Here is a 20,990-nt window from a genome sequence, read left to right as displayed (position 1 = left end):
TCAGACCCTCGGTGGCTTATGGGCGTTGCCTTTATTTGCAGCGCAAGAGGGATCAGTTCTAATCCCACGGAAGCCCTGGTCCTGGGAAATATTCCAAGGCCTGTGTTATGCAGGAAGTCAGACTAGATCATCATAATACTTCCTTTTTCGCCTTAAAATCTGAAAAAATATCCTATAACCATTTTGTATTTTCTTTCAAACAAAGCACACTGGATTTGGATTTATAGTGTTTATGGAACAGAATATAGATATTTTTACATGGATGGAAATGGAGAATTACTTTTTACTTATTGGTTCACAGTAAAAAGAAGAAGATGCTGTAGCTCATTACAAGCTTTCAGTGTAGTAAATTAGGTATTCCCACCCCCTGCCTCATGAGGAAACCAGTGGGAATAAAAGAAAACATCCCATTATCATGCATTTTATACCTGTTACTTCAAAATAGAAAAATAAGGTTGTATAAAGGTAAAATAAAACAGTTCGATTTTTTTATTTTTTAAAACTATGATTTTGCTCACCACAGCCCAATTTTGACTGGCCGCACGTGGACAATATCAGAACAGGGGTACAGAGAACGGAAGGGGAGGGAAGAGAGATGGAATGAGGTTTCCCCTTGTATTACATGCAATTTTAGTTTTTAAATGGTTATTTGTCAAACTATTTCATTCTGATAGAATTTTTTGTTTCAAAGTTGTTCCTGTTGGAACAGCTGTAGAGAAGTGCAGCTTTTTAACTGGCATTTCCAGTCTCTCACCAGCAACTGAAATTGACCAGAAAAGTTGAACTTCTGGATCAGCTACCGGCTGTCCACTGTTGAGGTCAGACTGCAATGAGGTCATTAAATGTGATAGTCCGGAATCACATAGGAATTAAATTTAAGTTGTCAGTGTGTTACACTAGTCACCAGTATTACATCTGACCAAATGAACAGTGTGTCTGCTGCTGTACTCACCCATTGTGTGTTACAAGGCATTGCCTCAGACCCAGCTTGCGGAAAATATCCACCACTATCTCCATTGGTGTGTGATCTGTCACGGTGAAAGGGCTCATATCAAGAATGCTTCTAAGTTTCAAAGGCCGAGGACTTTCTGCTGGAAGTGATGGAGTATGCTGGGCAAAACAGACTCTGGAACTGCCAACAATACCTTCCTGCTTCTTTCTTGCACTTTCTATAATAAAAAGAGGGGAAAAAAAAATCAGGGAGAAAGAAATCATTCTTGGATTTAAAGGCAGACTCCAACTAGATTTCATCCTGTTTACTATTCTGAAGTTTTGTTTTCACAATCAGCTCTTTTCTCTCCAATACATGCACTTCACAGAGACCAGCAGAAGAGACATCAGACTATACAACTTTCAATCATACTCTGCCTTTAATAATATAGTGAATATCTCAAATATGCATGCTGGCATGCAGTGGAACAAATCTTTACCACCATTTGGGCAATATACATGCTATTTAATAATGTTGTAGGCAGTAGACAGCCACTATCTGTGTAGTGCACAGAAACAGATGGGTTTCATAAGAGTGGGAGCACTGTCTCAATAGGGTGCACTCACATTGATTGTCCTATTGTTACCACACCCTTCCGCTGCTGAAGCCAAAGCACATTCCTATGAGGGTGCCATGGAGATTGAATATGACACATGAGGAAAGTTCATTTCAGTATTTCAAGGAACCAACTATTCATATGGAAAGTCACAAAACAACATCAACTGAGCTTCAAATCTGGAGTAGCGAGGGCACATCAAAAGTTTAGAACATCTTCCTTGCCTGTCACTCCCTGAGATAGCTTTTGGAAGCCTAAGGGGACTTAATATACAGTAAGTGCCATTAAAAAAAAGTACACAAATATGACTATGTTATTTCCTACTGCTTGTTTACTACACTGATATATTTGTGCCATACCATGGGAATATTTTTTTTGTGTTTTTTTTTTTTAAAATAGTAGCTGCCGTATACATTGTTTGGGATTTCCCTCAGTACAATAAATAACTTTCATTTAAAATAAAAGGGAGGAGGAGAAGATCTGATGTGGAAGAAGCACATCTGACCACTGCACTGAAGAAACTGCACTCGAGGTAACACTGCCAAGGTTTGTCAAGTAATGTTGGGTATAACAGGTGTAACCCCTTTGGGGCTTTAGAGAGCATGTCCCCTTTAAATATTTTTCCAGAGAGAGGAAGTGCTGATTGTTCCAGAAGGAGGAAGTGCTATTGGTGGGAGGTGGGGGCAGAGCAACAGGGTGTGTGTGTCTGGCGCTTCAGACAGAAGGGCTGCAGCAAGCAGGCCCTCGTAGAGGGAAGCAGCCAAGAACCTTCCGAAGCCTGATAGGGACAGAGCAGCTGATCGGGGCTGAACCCAGTATCACTGCTGCCCAGAACTGCATGGGGCTGTGAATACTGGGGCTTGTGACTTTGAACTTGGAATGGAGGAAGGCTGTTAGCTAGTTAAGCAGGGAGGTTGTTGCTGTGTGGGTTTTCAGAGAGTGGCAGCAGAGGGCACTGGAGGGGTTTGTTGGGGGAAGTTTACTGGTGCCAAAGACGACCAGGAGCACCCAAGACTCACCATGGGACTGGAACTTTGCCAAGGATTCCTGAACTCGGTGTCTGCCCTTTCAGACTGTGGTGCCACTGGGCCTGTGGGACCTTGAGTTGAATGCAACCCTGTTTTATGGCTCCCTTTACATTTCCCCCTGTTTTTCTCCTTTCATCCCTCTGTAAATAAATATTTCCCTTTCCTGTATTCATTGTACTCTTCCGGTGTACGTGTGCTCACTCTGGGGGGTATGGAACAGGTGCCCCTAGGGTGGAAGGTACTTTCCCTGCATTCCTGCACGTGCCTTCTCTTAGCCAGAGCTGCCTGCAGAGCAGACTCCATCTTGGCAACGAGGGCACTAAATTTACACATGTTAAAACTGATCAAATGTTCTCTATTTGTTTCTATGAATCTCTGTAATTTGCTTATTTGTGCCAGATCTTCCATTTTCAGTCTTCCCTCATTTTTGGACATAAGCTTCCCTACTCCCATCATTTCCCAGAGTGGTTCTTTTGATATACAAATTTAAGGATGATTAATTTCCACTGTGTAATTTAGGTGGTAAAATGAATCTTGCCTGAAAAAAAGATTCTTATAAAGATAAACCTCTTTGCCTGTAATCTAGTATTAGGTACTCCAAACGAAAATGAAAGACAACATAGTTTGAAATTAAACTATTTTGACTTTCATTTACATTTTGAGGTACCTAGTCCTAGATTACCAGCATCTTGATAAGAATCATGTATATTATATATAGAATTTGTATTCTGCCCCCTGCACAGGTGAATTTCACTTAAAGTGAACAAGTTGAAAAAATGGTTTAAAATAAGTTATTTTCCTCTAGTCTTTCAGTTATAGGGAATATTAGGCGTTGACTATAATAAAATAATAATAATAGGTACAACATTTTCCGGCGTAAGTGTTGTGTCTCTTTAAATGAATAATTTTGCTATGTTCCAATTTATGGCATGTACATTCCAAAATACAACACATTAAATCACCGTATTTAAGAGGGTTCAAGCAGACTGTGGTGTTCTGACATGAAACGGACTAGAAAAATCAATTACAGTATTAGACATTTACTAACAGTACACAGTTTCTTACAGTTTATTGTAAGAAAACCACCTGTTTGACATGGCTGTAATGCCAAATCTGGTCTAACCTTTGTAACTTTTGACTCAAAATTCATAAAACAGCCCAAGGGTTTATAGCAATGTATAACATTTTATATTAAAGTTTGAAGTCAGATTCAGGTGGCCACAGAGGGGTGACTCAGGCAATATTTCCCTGAGAACTCTGCAGTATGAAAGTGATAATAATGAGGCCGTGATGAAGCAGAGAAACTGCCAGCCGGCACAGCAAGGGTTCAAGAAAGCCTTGGACCCAGTTAGCCCCGCCCCACTATACCTGCGGCCAATGCCAGGCCTGAGGGGATAAAAGAAAGAAGCCTGGCTCAGTTGGGGGCTGACTGGTGAAGTGGCAGGAGCTAGCTATCTCCCTGCCTGAAGGGATGGAGCACTGGTTTCCTGGCCAAGGGAGACTGCAGAGGAATCCCCAGTACGGGAAGTAACCGACTGAGTGAACCTCAGAGATAATTGTGGGGCTCGCCCTCACTACCTTGCGGCTGCTCCACCAAAGGAGCCTGGGACCACAGCAAGGTACCATCCGGACCCCAGAGGGAATCCTGGGAGATGCAAGCCGCCCAGTAGACAGACTAGAGAGGCCACACCCCAAACTGAACAGACTTGTAGAAAGTAGCCCAGGGGAGAGGATTCTGACTCCCTTCCAGGAGGGACACCAACCCCGCTGTTCAAGGGCTGAAATACACAGGGCCCTCCCTGGGCTGGGACCTGGGGTGGCGGTTCCCTGCCCCACACCCCAGCCTTAAAGACTGAGGCCATTCAGCCAGCAGAAGGCTGAGAGCCAGGCTATCTCACCACTAGGTCCCCCAGCCACCCAAGCCCCTGTTACAGGGGTACTGAAGACACAAGTTATAACAGTTTCATCTCAGATGAGGCAGTATTGGCACAAAGCCACAAAAACTATGGGATTGGCAATGAATGACATCTTTCTTCCATCCATGGTACTATATTGCACAATTGGGTCCCCTGTTTCATAATTTCTTCTGAAGCATCCAGCACTGGCCACTGCTGAAGATAGAGTATTGTACTAGATGATTTACTGGTCTGTCCCAGTGTGGCAACTCCCATGGTTTTTATGGAAGTGTGCCATGTTTCAGAACCTATTATTGCAAGACACCACTATAAAAATAAGTTCTAAGCATCCTGATCAAGGTGATGGGAGAGGAATAAACAGCCTATGCTACATATCTGGACTATAAAACACATGAAACATTCAGGTACAAAATTAAGACATACATACTAAATTCTGTTTTAAAGTATTAATGCACTTGAGTGAGAACATATGATTTGTAAAATACAGAATTGTAAAATAATTACCTATTGCAATGGTTAAGTCTCTCCTTAAAGCAAATCCCACTAGTCTCTGAGACTCTTTTGACATTATAACAGGGAAACCATTATAGCTGGTTTCATTGATCAGGTTTTCTATATCTTCCACCGTCATGTTATCTTGTGTCAGCACTGCTAAGGGTGGATCACTTCTTCGAGGTCTCATAACGTCAGCAGCCAGTGTTGTGTGAGTGAATTCTTCTTTAGCATCCAAGAAAGGATAGCCATTCAGCCGGATGTGCGCTTCATAGATGCCTTCCCTACCAAAGGCATCACCCACCCACTTACTGGTCATTACTGCAGCCATGAGAGGTACAATGTACTCCAGCCCACCTGTGAGCTCAAATACAATGACCACTAGGGAGACCGTCATCCTTGTCACACCACCTGCAAGAAAAAATAAGCCTATCAGCATGTTAGTATGAGAGAATATCCCAGCTAAGGAATTTCCTGATCTCCTGTCAACTGCCAAGTACCAACCTGTCAATAAAGACATCAACAAATGATTAGTCTGTGAATAGCACTAGGCATAGCGATCAATGCATGCTAAATCTCTAGAAGTAACTGAGGACATTTGAGAGACCCCTGAAAAACTGAATATATATTGTCCTAAGAGAGAAAACACATGCCTGATTTTGTCACATAAATTAACTAATAATCCAATACCTTAAAATAATCCTTATAATGGTGGATTTATTTTTGCCAAGACACTTTACTGAGATTTTTAAAGAAAATAATTAAGGAGAAGGTTAAGGAAGCCCACAAAGTTCAACATTTGGCAAAAACACTAAAACTGTTTGTAAAGGCAACCGCTGGGAAGCAATATAAGAGCTACACATTTAAAGGGATTACTAACTGAATTTTTTTTTTCCAAATGAAAACTCTAGAGAGAGCCCTGAACTGACTAAAATTACCTCCTCTCTGAACAACTGGAAAAGATGCAGTAAATACCTATTTTTCCTCTCTTGTAAATCATGAGGGTCCTGCTGGATAACAGCATCAACAGTGTATAAGTTTATGAGAACATCTGAAATATTCCCTTCCACCTAAAAATTAACTGATAAGATTTTTGCTTCCGCAACCTTGTGGTAGCTAATATATCTTCATTTGATAGAACATATTCAGAAAGAACTGGAATTATATCAGATTCTTTCTACAGATACAAGTAAAGAGGGTCAAATTAAATTTTGGATTTTTTAAAATAAGATTATGATGAGGTTGTTGTCAGCCTGTCAGTTTTGTCCCACCCTGCTCATCCCATTATTTACTGGTATTTTTTTGTTTGTTTTTTTGTTTTTTTTAAAAGAAACTGTACAAATGGCTTTTCAAAAGTTTAATTAAAGCCAATTTGTTCAAAGTGTGTACTTATTTTGGGTGCCCAATTCGAGGTACCATCAAAGGGCCTTATTTTCAGAAGGTGGTTGATCAGCATTTTCTGAAAATGAGCTCCTTAATAGCATCTCAAGTTGGACCCTTCAAATCACTAGACCCTCTTGAAACTCTTTGCCTACATTATTATGTATTCTTAAGAAAACATTTTAGCAACACGTACGGAAACAGCAGCAGGTACAAATCAAATACTTCTAAATAATTCCAACACCTCTTAATTTACAAACCCTTAACTATGGGGAAAATTACATATCATATGTTTCAAAGAAGCTTTCCATTCTGACTACGGGCTCAGTAACATCTCAATGCCCCCCCAAAAAAGTGGATTGCAGTAATTCAAGTCTTATATTTCATAGCATATAATTTATATATTGAAAGCGATTTAAACTTTGCATTTAAGTCCAAATCAGACTGCATAGAGTTACAAAGGGATCTCACAAAACTGAGTAACAAAATTCCAGATGAAATTCCATGTCGATAAATGCCAAGTAATGCCTGTGGGAAAGCATAATTCCAATTATACATACAACATGATGAAGTGAAAGCTGTTGCCACTCAAGAAAGAGATCTTGGAGTCACTGTGGATAGTTCTCTGAAAACATCCACTCAGTGTGCAAAGGCAGTCAAAAAAAGTGAACAGAATGTTAGGGATTGATAATAAGATAGAAAATATTATAGTGCCACTATATAAATCCACGGTATGGCCACACCTTGAATACTGCTTGCAATTATGGTCACTCCATTTCAAAAAAAGATATATTAGAATTGAAAAAGGTAAAGACAATGGCAACAAAAACAGGGGTATGAAACAGCTTCCATATGAATAGAGATTACTAGAACTGGGACTGTTCAGTTCAGAAAAGAGACGACTAAGGGAAGATATGACAGAGGTCTGTAAAATCATGAATGGTGCAGAGAAAGTGAATACGGAGCGTTATTTACCCCTTCAAACAACACAAGAACCAGGGGTCACCCAATGAAATTAATAGGCAGCTGCAAATGCTTTTTCACACAATGATCAATCAACGGGGTCATGATTCAGGTTCAGTAAGGGCTTTAATCTCTGAGACTTGCCTTGCTGAAGTGATAGCCACAAGGAAAGCAACCTTCCACAGCAGATGCAAAAGAGAACAGGAGGCTAGAGGCTCAAAGGGAGGTCCAGTGGGCCTTGAGAGGACTAAGTTGAGGTATCATTGGGGCACTGGGTCCTGGACCGGTGGAAAAAGTCTTTCAAGACCCTTAAGAAACCTGATAGTTATTTCATGTGAGAATACCGACCTGCCCTGGACGCAGGGATGGAAGGCCATAATGGCTGCCAGGTGCACCTTGATTGAGGAGAAGGCAAGGCCTTGATGTTTTAAGTGAAGCAGGTAGTCCAGAATGGACTGCAGAGAAGACTGGGTCAAGGAGATCCTCCTTGTCCCTGTAGAGCCTCCAGATGCCGGGCACCTCTGTCACTACCCGGGTGGTTGGTGGGTCCCTAAGATTGCTGGATAGCCTAGCCAGCAATGCAGGTGCCTAGCTGATCTCTGGAGACGTGCTGCCCCGCATGGGCCTATGCTCCTCCCCTGACTTTCCCTTTCCAGGCCCTTAAGAAACCTGATGATTTGGGGAGCACCCTCTCCTGGTGTGCTTTCTCTGCTTTTTAGCAGATACTGGGGACAGGGACAGGTGTCGGGGGCCAGTGCTGGTGGTGCACTTTGCACCAATGCCATGGTGCTGGGTGCAGAGTCTGATCTCAGTGGCTCGGAGGGCGGCGTGAGGGCCGACTCCATGAGTCTTACATCCCTCTCCTTTTTAGTTCGTGGCTTGAAGCTTTTGCAGATGTGACACTTATTGCTAACGCAGGTTTCCCTAAAACACTTCAACAGCTTTGATGAGGGTCGCTGACAGGTATAGGCTTTTTGCAGTGATCACAAGGCTTGAAGCCCAGGGACCGGGGCATACCCCACCCCTGGCTAAATCCCTGAGGGGACTATCTAACTTTTCTACAGTACTATTAAGCTAACTATTAAGAGAACAATGAAATCTAAGAATTACTTACACAATGAGCAATAAGAAAAAAACCCAAAACACTGGGTAGAGAATGCTTGCCGAAGCAAGGTGGTGTTCCAGCACCATCACCAGTGGTAAGAAGAAACTGAGGGAAGGGGGAAGCTGGCAGCACCCCTTATACCAGCCTATATGTGTGCCACTCCAGAGAGGGCCAGAGCTGGTCCCCTACGGATACCACTAAGGGAAAAACTTCCAGCACTAGTGCATGTGGCAAGCACATACACCTAACATGGAATAGGCATGAGCAAGCACTCAAAAAAAGAACTAGAGAAGTTCATGGAGGATAGGTCTACCCATGGCTATTAGCCAAGATGGTCAGGGATGCAACCCATGCTCTGGGTGTCCCTAAGCTTCTGACTACCAGATGCTGGGGCAGGACATAGGATGGATCGATTGATGATTGCCCTATTCTGTTCATTTCCTTTGAAGCATTTGGCGTTGGCCACCGTCGGAAGACACAATGCTGGGCTAGATGAACCATTGGTCTGACCCAATATGGCTGTTCTTATGTTCTTTTTTAGTATTCAGCTCATAATGATTTCCTTTAAATATATGCATAGTTTCCTATTAATATAAAACAGTTCTCTGTAAGAAGCTTCTCTAATATTGTACTTGGGCTTTAATAAGTACAACTTTTTTCCTTCACCCCTAAACTTATCTAGTTCAATAACAGAAAAGAAATCAGGCTCTTATTTGTTGTGTTACAATTTAGTTACCTAAGCATGCAGCAGCACCAACCATGGCATATAGCCCTGGCGTGATACAGTCAGCTCCAACTTCACACCACTCCTTGAAGATAAACCAGTCATGGTGATAATAAGCCAACTGCTCCACTGCAATTCCCACAATCCTTCCTGCTATTGCTCCAATTGCCATACTAGGTATGAACAAACCTGATGGAACCTACAACAGAAACAAAAGAACTGCTAGTGGTAAAGAATTAAAATACATGGGACCTGTTAAAGTCTTATTATTGAAGAGCTACTTCACACAAGGCAAGCACATGGAAAAAGAACTTATATATGTTCAGAAAAGTAAAGTTGACCAGAAGTTTGAAAATGAAACAGACAGAAACACTCCAGTTGCCACCTACGAGGTAGTTGATACATGAACTCCCATTGTAAAGCTAGTAGAATTTAACACAAAAAGATACTGACCCCTCAATTATATGAGTATTTGGGTATGTTTATCTTTCCTTTACATTTTATGTATTTTTAATTTAAGGCTCAATCTGTCATTAAGATAGAACCATGAACTTGGTTCTCCAGGCAAACATCACAGTCCATCCCCTACATGTGCCCAAATCACAGCTGTTTAACCAATACTGAGAGATCTCCATTACTTTCATACATTGTATTAGCTCAAGTTCCCAAGAGCCAATATCCACAACTCAAACAGGCTTCATGCATGAAACATCCAGCTCCCCAATTCCCTTCCCGATTCAGTGGATGCTTAACATGTATCTTTTTTTAAATAGTTTTTTTTTTTAATACAGGGATCAAACGCCCCTTAAAATCCTTGGCAAATTCTTACTAAATACCAAAAAAATCAAAGAAGGCCATCCTTATTAGTAACAGGTCAGGTAAGCCATATACATGGCTGGACCTCCATGTCCACACTGACAGTTACAGTCACAACCTATTGTGATTTTTGTTACTTTCTTCATTTAAGCTCCAATTTTCCTATTTGTCACCAGGACCCAGAGACGCAGCTTTATCTGGCACTGTGTGATTCATAAAAGAAGCATAGAAAAACCTTACTTATGCCAGCAGCATTAAGAACTGTCACGATTCAGCAGTGTAACTGCTGCTGTTCATCTTTTCTCCTCTCGGAGGAGCAAATGTTCTCTCTGAAAAAACATACTTGTGTCTAAATGTCTCATTAAACTCTGGAAATGCACTGCCACTGCTCTTTAAGGCAGTCAGCAATGCTGGAAATGTTACACATACTGGCTAAACTACAAATCTTACTATACATATATCCCTCCCTTCTTGGCTAAAATATAATATATTCATTTAATTGAACCCTCCTAATGCGCTGGGGTCTATCTGACTCCAAAGCACACAAAAGTGTAAATTACAAATTTTTGTGCCAAACCTGTACATTATGTACAAATGTGCCTCTTTGTACATTAAGTAGTCTCAAAGATAGTTAAGTTGAGTTGATACTCAAGACAGTTAAGTCTCAGGCAGACTGCAAAGAGCTACAAAAGGATCTCTCAAAACTGGTGACTGGGCAACAATATGGCAGATTAAATTAAATGTTGATAAATGAAAAGTAATACACATTGGAAAACAATCCCAACTATACATATAAAATGATGGGGTCTAATTTAGCTGTTACCACTCAAGAAAGATCTTGGAGTCATTGTGGATAGTTCTTTGAAAACATCCACTCAATGTGCAACGACAGTCAAAAAAGCAAACAGAATATTGGGAATCATTAAAAAAGGGATAGATAATAAGACAGAAAATATCATATTGCTTCTGTATAAATCCATGGTACACCCACATCTTGAATACTGCGTGTATATGTGGTCACCCCATCTCAAAAAAGATGTATTGGAATTGGAAAAGGTTCAGAAAAGGGCAACAAAAATGATTCAGAGTAGGAAATGGCTGCCATATGAGGAGAGATTAATAAAATGGGACTTTTCAGCTTGGAAAAGAGACAACTAAGGGGGGATATGATAGAAGTCTATAAAATCATGTATGGTGTGGAGAAAGTAAATAAGAAGTGTTATTTACTCCTTCTCATAGCACAAGAACTAGGGGTCACCAAATGAAATTAATAGGCAGCAGATTTAAAACAAACAAAAGGAAGTATTTTTGCACACAACGCAGAGTCAACCTGTGGAACTCCTTGCCAGAGGACGTTGTGAAGGCCAAAACTATAACAAGGTTCAAAAAAGAACTAGATAAATTCATGGAGGGTAGGTCAATCAATGGCTATTAGCCAGGATGGACAGGGATGGTGTTCCTAGCCTCTGTTTGCCAGAAGCTGGAAATGGGTGACAAGGAATGGATCACTTGATGTTCTGTTCATTCCCTCTGGGGCACCTGGCATTGGCCACTGTCAGAAGACAGGATACTGAGGTAGATAGACCTTCGTTCTGACCCAGTATGGCTGTTCTTATGTTCAAACTAGGATGAGGTCAATCTTTCCCCAGTGGTTTTATCATGCCACTGGTTGTGGTTTTTGTGTAGCAGAAGAGTCACTAAAAAGGTAATGGGGTCACAGTTAGACCCCTCAATGTTACTCAATGAAGAAAATGAAAGGTACTTCTCTTCCAAGATAGGGTCTCTTGGACGCCAAACACGTACAAAAAAATTAAATAAAAAACATGATGGGCAAACCACCACTGCTTCTTTCTTTAAGTATTCTCATATTATGATGCAAACAACCTGATATTGACTGGCTAAAGGAGAGAAGATATTTCATATGGTTTTAATCAGGCCACAGCTTTATTATTAGATGTGTGGGACTAGCCAACAGATAGAAGTGTACATCACAGGTAACTCCATGTTCATTCAAAATGTACCTAGGGGCTGGGATCTTACCATCACCCCTCTCTAGCAAGGGTTAAGGTGGACTATAAGGAAGGGGGGTTGGCTCGCTGCTATGCCAGTCGAGGAGCCCCAAGCCTCCCCAACCCCCATTCCACTCCTTTAACAAACATCTCCTTTTTAAGTCCTTCACCAAGCCATTTATCTAGTCACTGTATCCCTTCCCCATGGAGTACCTGCACTGGACATCCACCCCACGCTTACATCATGAGTTGTGACATCATAGCTTAACTTCCTTCCCTATTCATCATAGCAAAGCCCCCTCTGAGAAGAAGGCGGGGGGGGGGGCAAAACCACTCTACCTTGGCCAATCTGGTGGGCAGGGAAAAATTCGTTCTCAGTCCCTATAGAAAGGAAAGACTAGTGTGATGCCAACAATGGGTCCTGACTAAACCTGGCAATTTGCCACCTCAAGGGGAGGGAGGGTTGGTCCTGTTTCGCCTGGTCTGAGGAAAAGAGGCTTCTCCTGCTAGGCTTGACCCTTTTCAACTCCCCATCCCTTCTGGTCCCTGGGGATGAGTCAGCATTGCCATGCTGACCCACACCCCCTTTTGCAGCAGCCTCTGAGACTCTCTTCCCACACTGCCCATAAGGCACTACTGCCCTTCCCTGGAAAGTTGCACTGCACGAGCACATTGCATGTCTGAATGCAGGCATCTGGAGCTTGTTGAATCCCCCATGTCATAATAAATCTTTGAGTAAGAGATGGATGTTTCTCAGTGATCTAGATACAGAAATGGTGAAACCACTAGTGCAGGAAAGAAACACTGCAGTCTTGCCTCAGGCCTGTAGGGAAGCAGCATCTAGTGTGCCGGATATTGATCCGGAGCCTATGAAAGTAGAACTCCTCAGAACGAGAAAAACACATAAAAAAAGTGTGAAGTCTAAACACTTTGTACATTCAGAACATAGACCACCTATTTCCTCCATTTGTTCCAAGTAGTAGGCCATTTACTGCCACTTTGCTGCATCTGTGCCTTTCACTTTGTTATTGTTGCCCTGTTTCTATCTATTTTCATTGTAGAAACCTAAGGTCAGTTAGACCCCAACACAAGCACTATGTAGTGTGCTTCTGAATCTAGGAAAATTTTAACTTGTTCATAGTTTTAGAGTTCACTGGTGACAAAGTCAGTTTAAAATGCATTCAATGTGTTTTTTCCCCCAATTCTGACATACTCCAAAAACAGATAGGTGATTTTTGGTCCAATACAAGGTTTAAAAGAAATAAGTAACATGACTCGTATGTAACAAAACGTATCACTTGATTTTTTACCATGGCATTCTGAGAGCTCTGTGTATCATACGATTGCACAGCCATTAACTTCGCTGTGAAACCTAATTCCTGCTACAGAACTGTGCCTTAGAAATGTATTTATTTTTTCATTATTATTTGTCATTATTATTTACATTTCCAACATTTATAGTTGCAAATATAACTTTTGAAAATGTAAACCAAAGGCAAATCAATTCATCAAGCTCTGTCTGAGTCTGCAAATGGCCAGAAACCAAAGCTTTTAGAGGTGTTTATTGTTCCATTCATCTCAAAGTATTGTCAACTTTGAAACCTACTGCAATGATTTAACTGCTGTTATCTATTCACTTCTTTTCATTTTTGCAGCAACATCCAGTTAAAGTGCTTGTCCCACAATGCAAACTGTCTCCCATCACCGTCCTGAGTCCCCAGCCTAGCTGTTAAAACCTCTAGCTTCCCCCTTGACACAGTTCTTTCCAAGACACAGCTATGGATTGTTATTAAAAACTGGCAGCATATTGAAAAAATTGAGAATCAAATATAATAAAGAAAATCCTTTGAAGCTGCCTCAGAATTTCCAGTCTGCTGCACCAGTGTGCTGCCGAAATCCTGGGGTCTTGCCACTGAAGATGGGAAACTGATTTAGAAAAAAAGCTGAAAAAGATGTTTTTTGGTGATTATAGATGGAACATTTTACACACACAGTACACTTCCTATTTGTATTTCAGTATAGAAAACGCCAGAAAAGCTAACAGCTTGAAAAATCACTGACTGCTCCCTACTGATTTAATTTTTCAGCTTCTAGTTGTTACACATATTTGGTAAACTAATCTAAGATTTTTGATTCATTTAGAAGGACTAGGCAGGGAACGGGGGGAGCAGATGCAGGCAGGGTGACCAGAAGTCCCGATTTTATAGGGACAGTCCTGATATTTATGGCTTTTTCTTTTTCTTCTTTTTCTAAGAAGCCTATTACGCCCCACCCCGTCCTGATTTTTCACACTTGCTGTCTGGTCACCTTAGGTGCAGGAGTGCATAAAGGCAGATCTTTAGCATCACAGTGTAGTTGGTGGACATGATTAGTTTCATTTTCCTGAAATAGGCAGAGCTCAGTACTTTGGGAACACCACCTTAGTTTGTATGGGCCTGATTTGGCGCACACAAAGATCAATCTCTGGTTTTTGCACTACATAAAACTCGATGTACATGTCAACATACCCCTCAGCTGTATGAGCAAAATTGTAGTTTAAAGCAGTGTTTTAAGAGGTCTGTTTCAATAATCCTCACTAAAGAGAAATACAAAAAACATTACTTTTGAAATAGTATATTTATAAATAAAAGAAATTGTTTTTTTGGGGGGGAAGACGGAGAGGCAGAAGAGCAGTAATAGAAATCCATTACTTTAAAACTTACCTTGATACCAAAAGTGAAGACTGTCATAATTATTTTAAATATAAGTGCTAAACACAGCTGCCATATAGCTGAATAAACTCCAGTGCCTGCTGGACGATCAGGAATATCATCTACTATCTTACTGGCATTCATGTCATTTCTGTAGTCACAAAGAGAGGAAGATTCTAATGGCCCACAGTCTGTAAAGAGCTCTTTAATAAGCTCACTGGTGTTGAGCCTTGTGTATGGATTAGGAAAGGCAATGACAGCTGTTATTGCTGCAACAATGATGACCTCCAGGACAGGATATTTCCCAAATTTTGTTGATTTGCGTCGGCGACACCAGGCGATGTTTGCACGGATGAAAAATGCTCCCCACAGCCCGCCAAACACCCCCAGAAGAATGAATGGAAACAGTTCAAAAAGGTACCAAGGGGTATGGTATTCCACATAAAAAAGGACAAGACGGCTGTTACCAAAAGGATTGATGGACCTCAAAACGAATGCAGCCACTAAAGCAGCAAAAAAGGACCTCCATAAAGTTTTCAGTGGGAAATAATAACTGACCTGCAATGGGGACAAGTTAGAATTACTGGCAATTCATTTTAAAAACATTTCAAACTATTCTAAAATGAACTGAAAATACTAGCATATTCCATTGTTGCTCAAGGTGTTTATGCTAAATATGTGCACACTGTTATCAATCAATTGTAATAATGGCATTTATGTTCATCACTTTACATTAAAGTGCTTTAAAACATTTCATACTCCTATTGTGTCACCCACACCGAACATTGTGAAAGCAACACAGAAACCACCAGCATTTTAAGACTGAGTTGGGCAAAATTCCCAGTAACTGTTACATTAAAATAGTTTTAAAGTTGCTGTGTTTTAAAGTATTTTAACAACCAGAACAATGGTCTCTATGCGCTCAGCTTTGGTCTTGGGAATGCAGAATACTAGACTATGCGTCCATCGTCTTTCGTCTCTAAAATGTACTGCTATTGCTAACGCTGGTGCCTCACTGGAAGTAGCAAGAGTGGAAACGCTAATGTAGAGAGGTCTTCAGGTATCTACTCACATTTTGAGCACTATGGCCAAGATTTTCAAAAATGGATACCTAACCTTTGACTTGTAAACCCATATTTAGGCATTTAAATAAGTAGCCTGATTTTCAAAAACGTTCATTACCCAAAACTTGTCAAGTTGACATTTTTTTCTTTTTAAAGACTAGAGAAGTTCTTTGGATCTTTTAGCTACAAGACAGAAAGATCTCTTGGCTTCTTCTGTTCTTCAGGTCAAAGGTTCTCAGAGCTTTCAGTAAAATACTACAGCAGCATTCAGACTCTGGCTATGTCTTCACTTGAAATGCTACAGCGGCACAGCTGCAGTGAACTGAGCTACTGTAGCACTTTAGTGTAGATACTCACTACAGTGACAGGGAGGGGGCTTGCTTGTCGGCATAGTTAATCCACCTCCCTGAGCTATTCTTTCACCATCCTAGCACTGTCTACACCAGGGGTTAGGTCGGTTTAACTATGTCACTTATGGGAATGGATTTTTCACATGCCTGAGTGACGTAGCTGAGTTGAGCTAACTTTTGAGTGAAGACCTGGCCACAGGTTCTTTAAATTAGATGTAAGGAGATAATCAGAAAGATAATAATGATCTAAATAATGCTCCTGCATCTCCCAAATACATATTTCTAGATTGGTATTCATGGTTTGTATTCTTGAGAGGATTTCATTGGCTTGGCGGTCAGTTTTATAGCATACTTGGTTTGTGATTATAATGTACTCCACTGTATGGAGGCTTTAAATCAAATTGAACATTTAAAGTTTGTTTTAATTTAACTGGCAAATGAGTTTTTAAATGGTCTGTTGGCCCAAGGTAAGCAAAATAAATAGTAGGAACCAACCCTTTGTTCCCCCCTCCTTTTTCTTTTAAATTAAACATGATATGTTGCTAGTGTCAGGAAACAAGAACATTAGAAAGAAGTTAACAGGAAAGGCATAATTGATGCTAATCTGCACTATCTACAACAGACTAAATCAAAAAGGCTCTCACATCAGCAGATTTTTTAAATGTAAACTGTAGGGGGGGGGGGGAAGTAGGCAAGAAAGCAATTGCACAAAAAATGTAGTCAATTTCAAGTCCATATAGGTACTTATTTTCTTTTTCTTTCTTCCTGGGGGAGAGGGGGAAGGAGGAACCTGACTTATGAATTGTCAACAACATTTAGTTTAACTCCATCAATTTGTGAGCTATAAAACTGCAATAAAGGAATCTGCCTTTCTCCAGAAAAAATAAAAACAGTAACGAAGAAATGTTGGCCTACAACAGTCACCTGAAACAAAATGCTTTGAGGGGTTTGCCCATGCCAGAACTCATAATACTGAATTGACTTAATCGAGGCAATACATTAGATGAAGAAAAATTTCTAGAATGACCAATGCAGATTAGTAACCACACCATAGTGTAAAAAATTATTTATCAAACTGTGGGCCAAGAAGCTCTCCTTAAGGTGTTCAGAAAGTGGCTTCATGAAAAGCTCACTGCAGGATCAGGGCCCACAAGAGGAGGTTCTGTTACAAAAGACGCCACAAAAGAAAAAGTTTGAGACGACAGGTGTTAAAACATTCATTTTTAAATATTTCCTTCCATGCTGTCTCTTTACATACCTCCTCCAAACTAAAAAGGACACCACCAATTGGGGCACCAAAGGCTACTGATACTCCTGCTGCTGAAGCAGCTGATAACACCTAGAAAAGAAGAATAATGTGGTTTTATTTTTGTGTTTGTGATGCATTTTAAAAACAGAAATAGAAATGTATTCTTATGATATACCACTAACTATGGTCAACAGATTTATATGACACTAAAGACCTAATAAGTCTAAAATATGGACTGATTACCTTCTTTCCCATCTTCCTCTCAAGGACCCAAATGCTTACTCTGCCCACTTATTCCCACATTGCCATTTCAGCTTCTCCTGCCCATATGCTACTTCTCTCTTCTTCACAGTTGTACTTCCTCCCATCTTCTCATGTGACCACAGCTATTTGTATTGCCTAACTGCCTATCTGCACTGCCTGTGGGATTGGAACCAGAGATGAAAGAAACCACAGAGAGTTGCAATCATATAAGCAACTGTGAAAGGTAGGTAGGTTCTGAATGCAATAAATGAACAGCTAGGAAATCTAGCCAGTGGTATAGCCATGATTATGAAAGTACAACTATTTTAATTAATAGTCAATTATTCTGTCAAGAGCTAACCAAAATTAACAAACACCCATGATGGAGGAAGTTGACTGCTCAGGTCTCATTGGATTCCAGCAGCAAAGTTCAGGAATGGAGCAATGAGAAAGCCCTAGCATTAAAATAAATTCAGAATAAAATGTGGGAGGGAGAGAGACATAAATAGTAGTAACAGAATTTACTGGTAGTAAATCTAGATGAGATTTTGGAGAGGGAGGAGGTTCTCTGATACATTTGAAACATTAATGCAACCTACAAGATACTCTCCCTTCTCTTTCAATTTGGTCAGACCAGTTAGCCCTTTTCCATCAATCCTGCACTTCTGGATGCCTGAATATTTTGCCCCTTCAATCTGCCAGACAACATGCTGATAAAATACAGTGTATTTCCTTCATTTTTCTTTCTTCTGTCTACTTTTTTCCCTGACTTCTGTTTTCTCTCCTTTTTCTTCGTATGCAGTTTCTCTTCTCTGTTTCACTTCATCTATCTTCTTTCCCCTGCCTCTCCAGCCCCACCATAATCTCCTCCAACCTATTTCCACTCTTCCCACTATTGCCCATTCTCTCAACCTAACCCTCTCTCTGACAAACTGGTTCCCCTCCCCCACACTTCACTGAGATCTCCCTCATTGTGTCCCCCAAAACTCAAGTCAATCAACCCAGCCTGTTATCCCTCCACATCTCTGCCCCTTCCCTACTCCCAATCCTAATTCTACTTCTCCTTTTCCAATTCTTGTACATTACCAGGTCTGCTTTAAAGGTTCTGCAGTAATTAAAATATAATTAGACAAAGAGCAGGAAAATTAGGCCCATTTTTACCAATGAATTGAGCCACAGAGAGATTAAGTGACTTGCCCAGGGTTACAGAGGCACTCTGGGTTAGAGGTGGGAATTGAAGCCAGATCTCCTGAGTTCCAGACCAGTGCCTACTCCACAAGACTAACCTCCTCCAGTAGTATGGAAGTTAAACATACAGAACTGCAGCATGGGTGGGCAGAACTTAGAGAATTTTTTCCTGTTAAAAATATGAGATATGCTATTGAAAAGTAGGATTATGCTGCAAAAAATCAGGATATCTAGCTACCTTCTGACACTGAACTTGCTTCTGTTAATATGGCATTAGATGCAATGCAAACTGCTTTCTGTCATTTGTGCCATGGCCAGCAGGGACTGGAAGGGCTGCACAGGACTGTGGTCACCAGAGCAAAGGGGACACATGTCTAGAGTAACTTAGAATCATAGAATCATAGAATATCAGGGTTGGAAGGGACCCCAGAAGGTCATCTAGTCCAACCCCCTGCTCAAAGCAGGACCAATTCCCAGTTAAATCATCCCAGCCAGGGCTTTGTCAAGCCTGACCTTAAAAACCTCTAAGGAAGGAGATTCTACCACCTCCCTAGGTAACGCATTCCAGTGTTTCACCACCCTCTTAGTGAAAAAGTTTTTCCTAATATCCAATCTAAACCTCCCCTACTGCAACTTGAGACCATTACTCCTCATTCTGTCATCTGCTACCACTGAGAACAGTCTAGAGCCATCCTCTTTGGAACCCCCTTTCAGGTAGTTGAAAGCAGCTATCAAATCCCCCCTCATTCTTCTCTTCTGCAGGCTAAACAATCCCAGCTCCCTCAGCCTCTCCTCATAACTCATGTGTTCCAGTCCCCTAATCATTTTTGTTGCCCTTCGCTGGACTCTCTCCAATTTATCCACATCCTTCTTGAAGTGTGGGGCCCAAAACTGGACACAGTACTCCAGATGAGGCCTCACCAATGTCGAATAGAGTTGCCATAAACTTCATCTACTCCTCTGCCTCAGCAGTTTGTTAGCGAGTTCAGAGATAAATCCATTGTGCTCCGCATTGTCAAGAACAGTTGTTATAATGTGGGGTCTAGAAGATGGAGTGTAAAGCAACACAAAATGTGGATGAGAGAGAAGGGAAGGATTTTTCAGGGCTCTGACAAGAATGTAGGTAACCTTTGGTGGAGTACGGTGATCCCTGACCTGAGAATATAATGATTAATAATCCAAACCTATACAATAGCTAAAAGAACACATGACATGTTTTAGACTTTGTTTTAATCGAAGTATTTGCATGGTTTACCAATCTTTTGATTATGGGAATTTATTCTAAAACTGTATCTTTTTTTATACAATAGGTAAAGGTTTTAAGAGGAACTTACCTCCCTTTTTTTAGCTTCATTTGTACTGTACTTTGGAAAGAGGTAGGAAAAAATATTCCCACAGCAACAGGCAACATGTACCAGAGGACCCTCCTTTCCTAAGCTCAAACCTGATGCTACAGCCAAGACTAAAGTGATGGTTTTTATCATCAAGGTCCATTTGCCCAAGTAACCTCGGATGATGAAGCCACTCAAAATAGTTTTAATCTAGAAGGAAAAAATACTCCATGTTAGACTTAATTTTTCTTAGAACAAATGCTACTTTTATGTTTATAAGCTATTATCTATAATTGTAGAATCACAACTTAAAAATTACTTGATTGGAAAGAAGACTTTTACCTGCAGAACTATAAAAACACTTTTTTGAGTGCTATTTGCACTCAGTTTGTTTGCCAGAAGCATAACATTCACATTGAATATAGTACAGTTACACTATACTTTAAGGATATATATCTATACCTAAATCAGCAAAATATGGCAACTCTATTCATTATATTGAACAGAAAATAAACCTGCAGTAAATTACAAGACTGTATTAAAGAGTTTTGCAATGTAACCTGACAAATGAAGATCATAAATTCCTGTAGCACAACCAAACTCACTGTGAAAACTACACTCGGCTATGCCAGTTAATTTACAGATGTTTTAATTACAATAATATACTGTTTTTGCCAATGTCACCCTTCCTTATATTCTCCCCTATGTTTTATTATAACTGCACCCAATATCTAAGAGCAATGGCTTGACATACTAATGATGAGAAAGATTGGCTGTTTTTCACTAGAAAAGAGTTTATATTTTTATATATTTTTTATATTTTTCTAATATATTACTTTGCCTAATAATTGCTTTGTCATCATACCTGGAAAAAAAAAATCTATACCATCTATTC

The 20,990-nt window shown here is 40.5% G+C and overlaps 1 protein-coding gene across 6 annotated transcripts in view; it reads right to left on the bottom strand.

Moving 5' to 3' along the window:
* CLCN3 (chloride voltage-gated channel 3) overlaps window positions 1–20,990 on the bottom strand; it is a 133,985-nt gene that overhangs the window by 9,985 nt on the left and 103,010 nt on the right. For all 6 annotated transcript variants that reach the window (XR_012158626.2, XM_073341613.2, XM_073341609.2 and 3 more), the window contains 6 exons: window positions 20,099–20,305; window positions 17,343–17,423; window positions 14,683–15,228; window positions 9,168–9,354; window positions 4,996–5,394; window positions 953–1,169 (listed from right to left, as the gene is read on the bottom strand). Coding sequence is in view for 5 of the 6 variants with exons in the window: in XM_073341613.2 (XP_073197714.1) it covers window positions 953–1,169; window positions 4,996–5,394; window positions 9,168–9,354; window positions 14,683–15,228; window positions 17,343–17,423; window positions 20,099–20,305 (1,637 nt within the window). In the remaining variant the exon portion in view is untranslated. The remainder of the gene's footprint in view (window positions 1–952; window positions 1,170–4,995; window positions 5,395–9,167; window positions 9,355–14,682; window positions 15,229–17,342; window positions 17,424–20,098; window positions 20,306–20,990) is intronic.

Source organism: Lepidochelys kempii, chromosome 4 (genome assembly GCF_965140285.1).
Source record: "Lepidochelys kempii isolate rLepKem1 chromosome 4, rLepKem1.hap1, whole genome shotgun sequence".
Lineage (NCBI taxonomy): Eukaryota > Metazoa > Chordata > Testudines > Cheloniidae > Lepidochelys > Lepidochelys kempii.
This window is presented reverse-complemented; position numbering and strand designations above follow the sequence as displayed.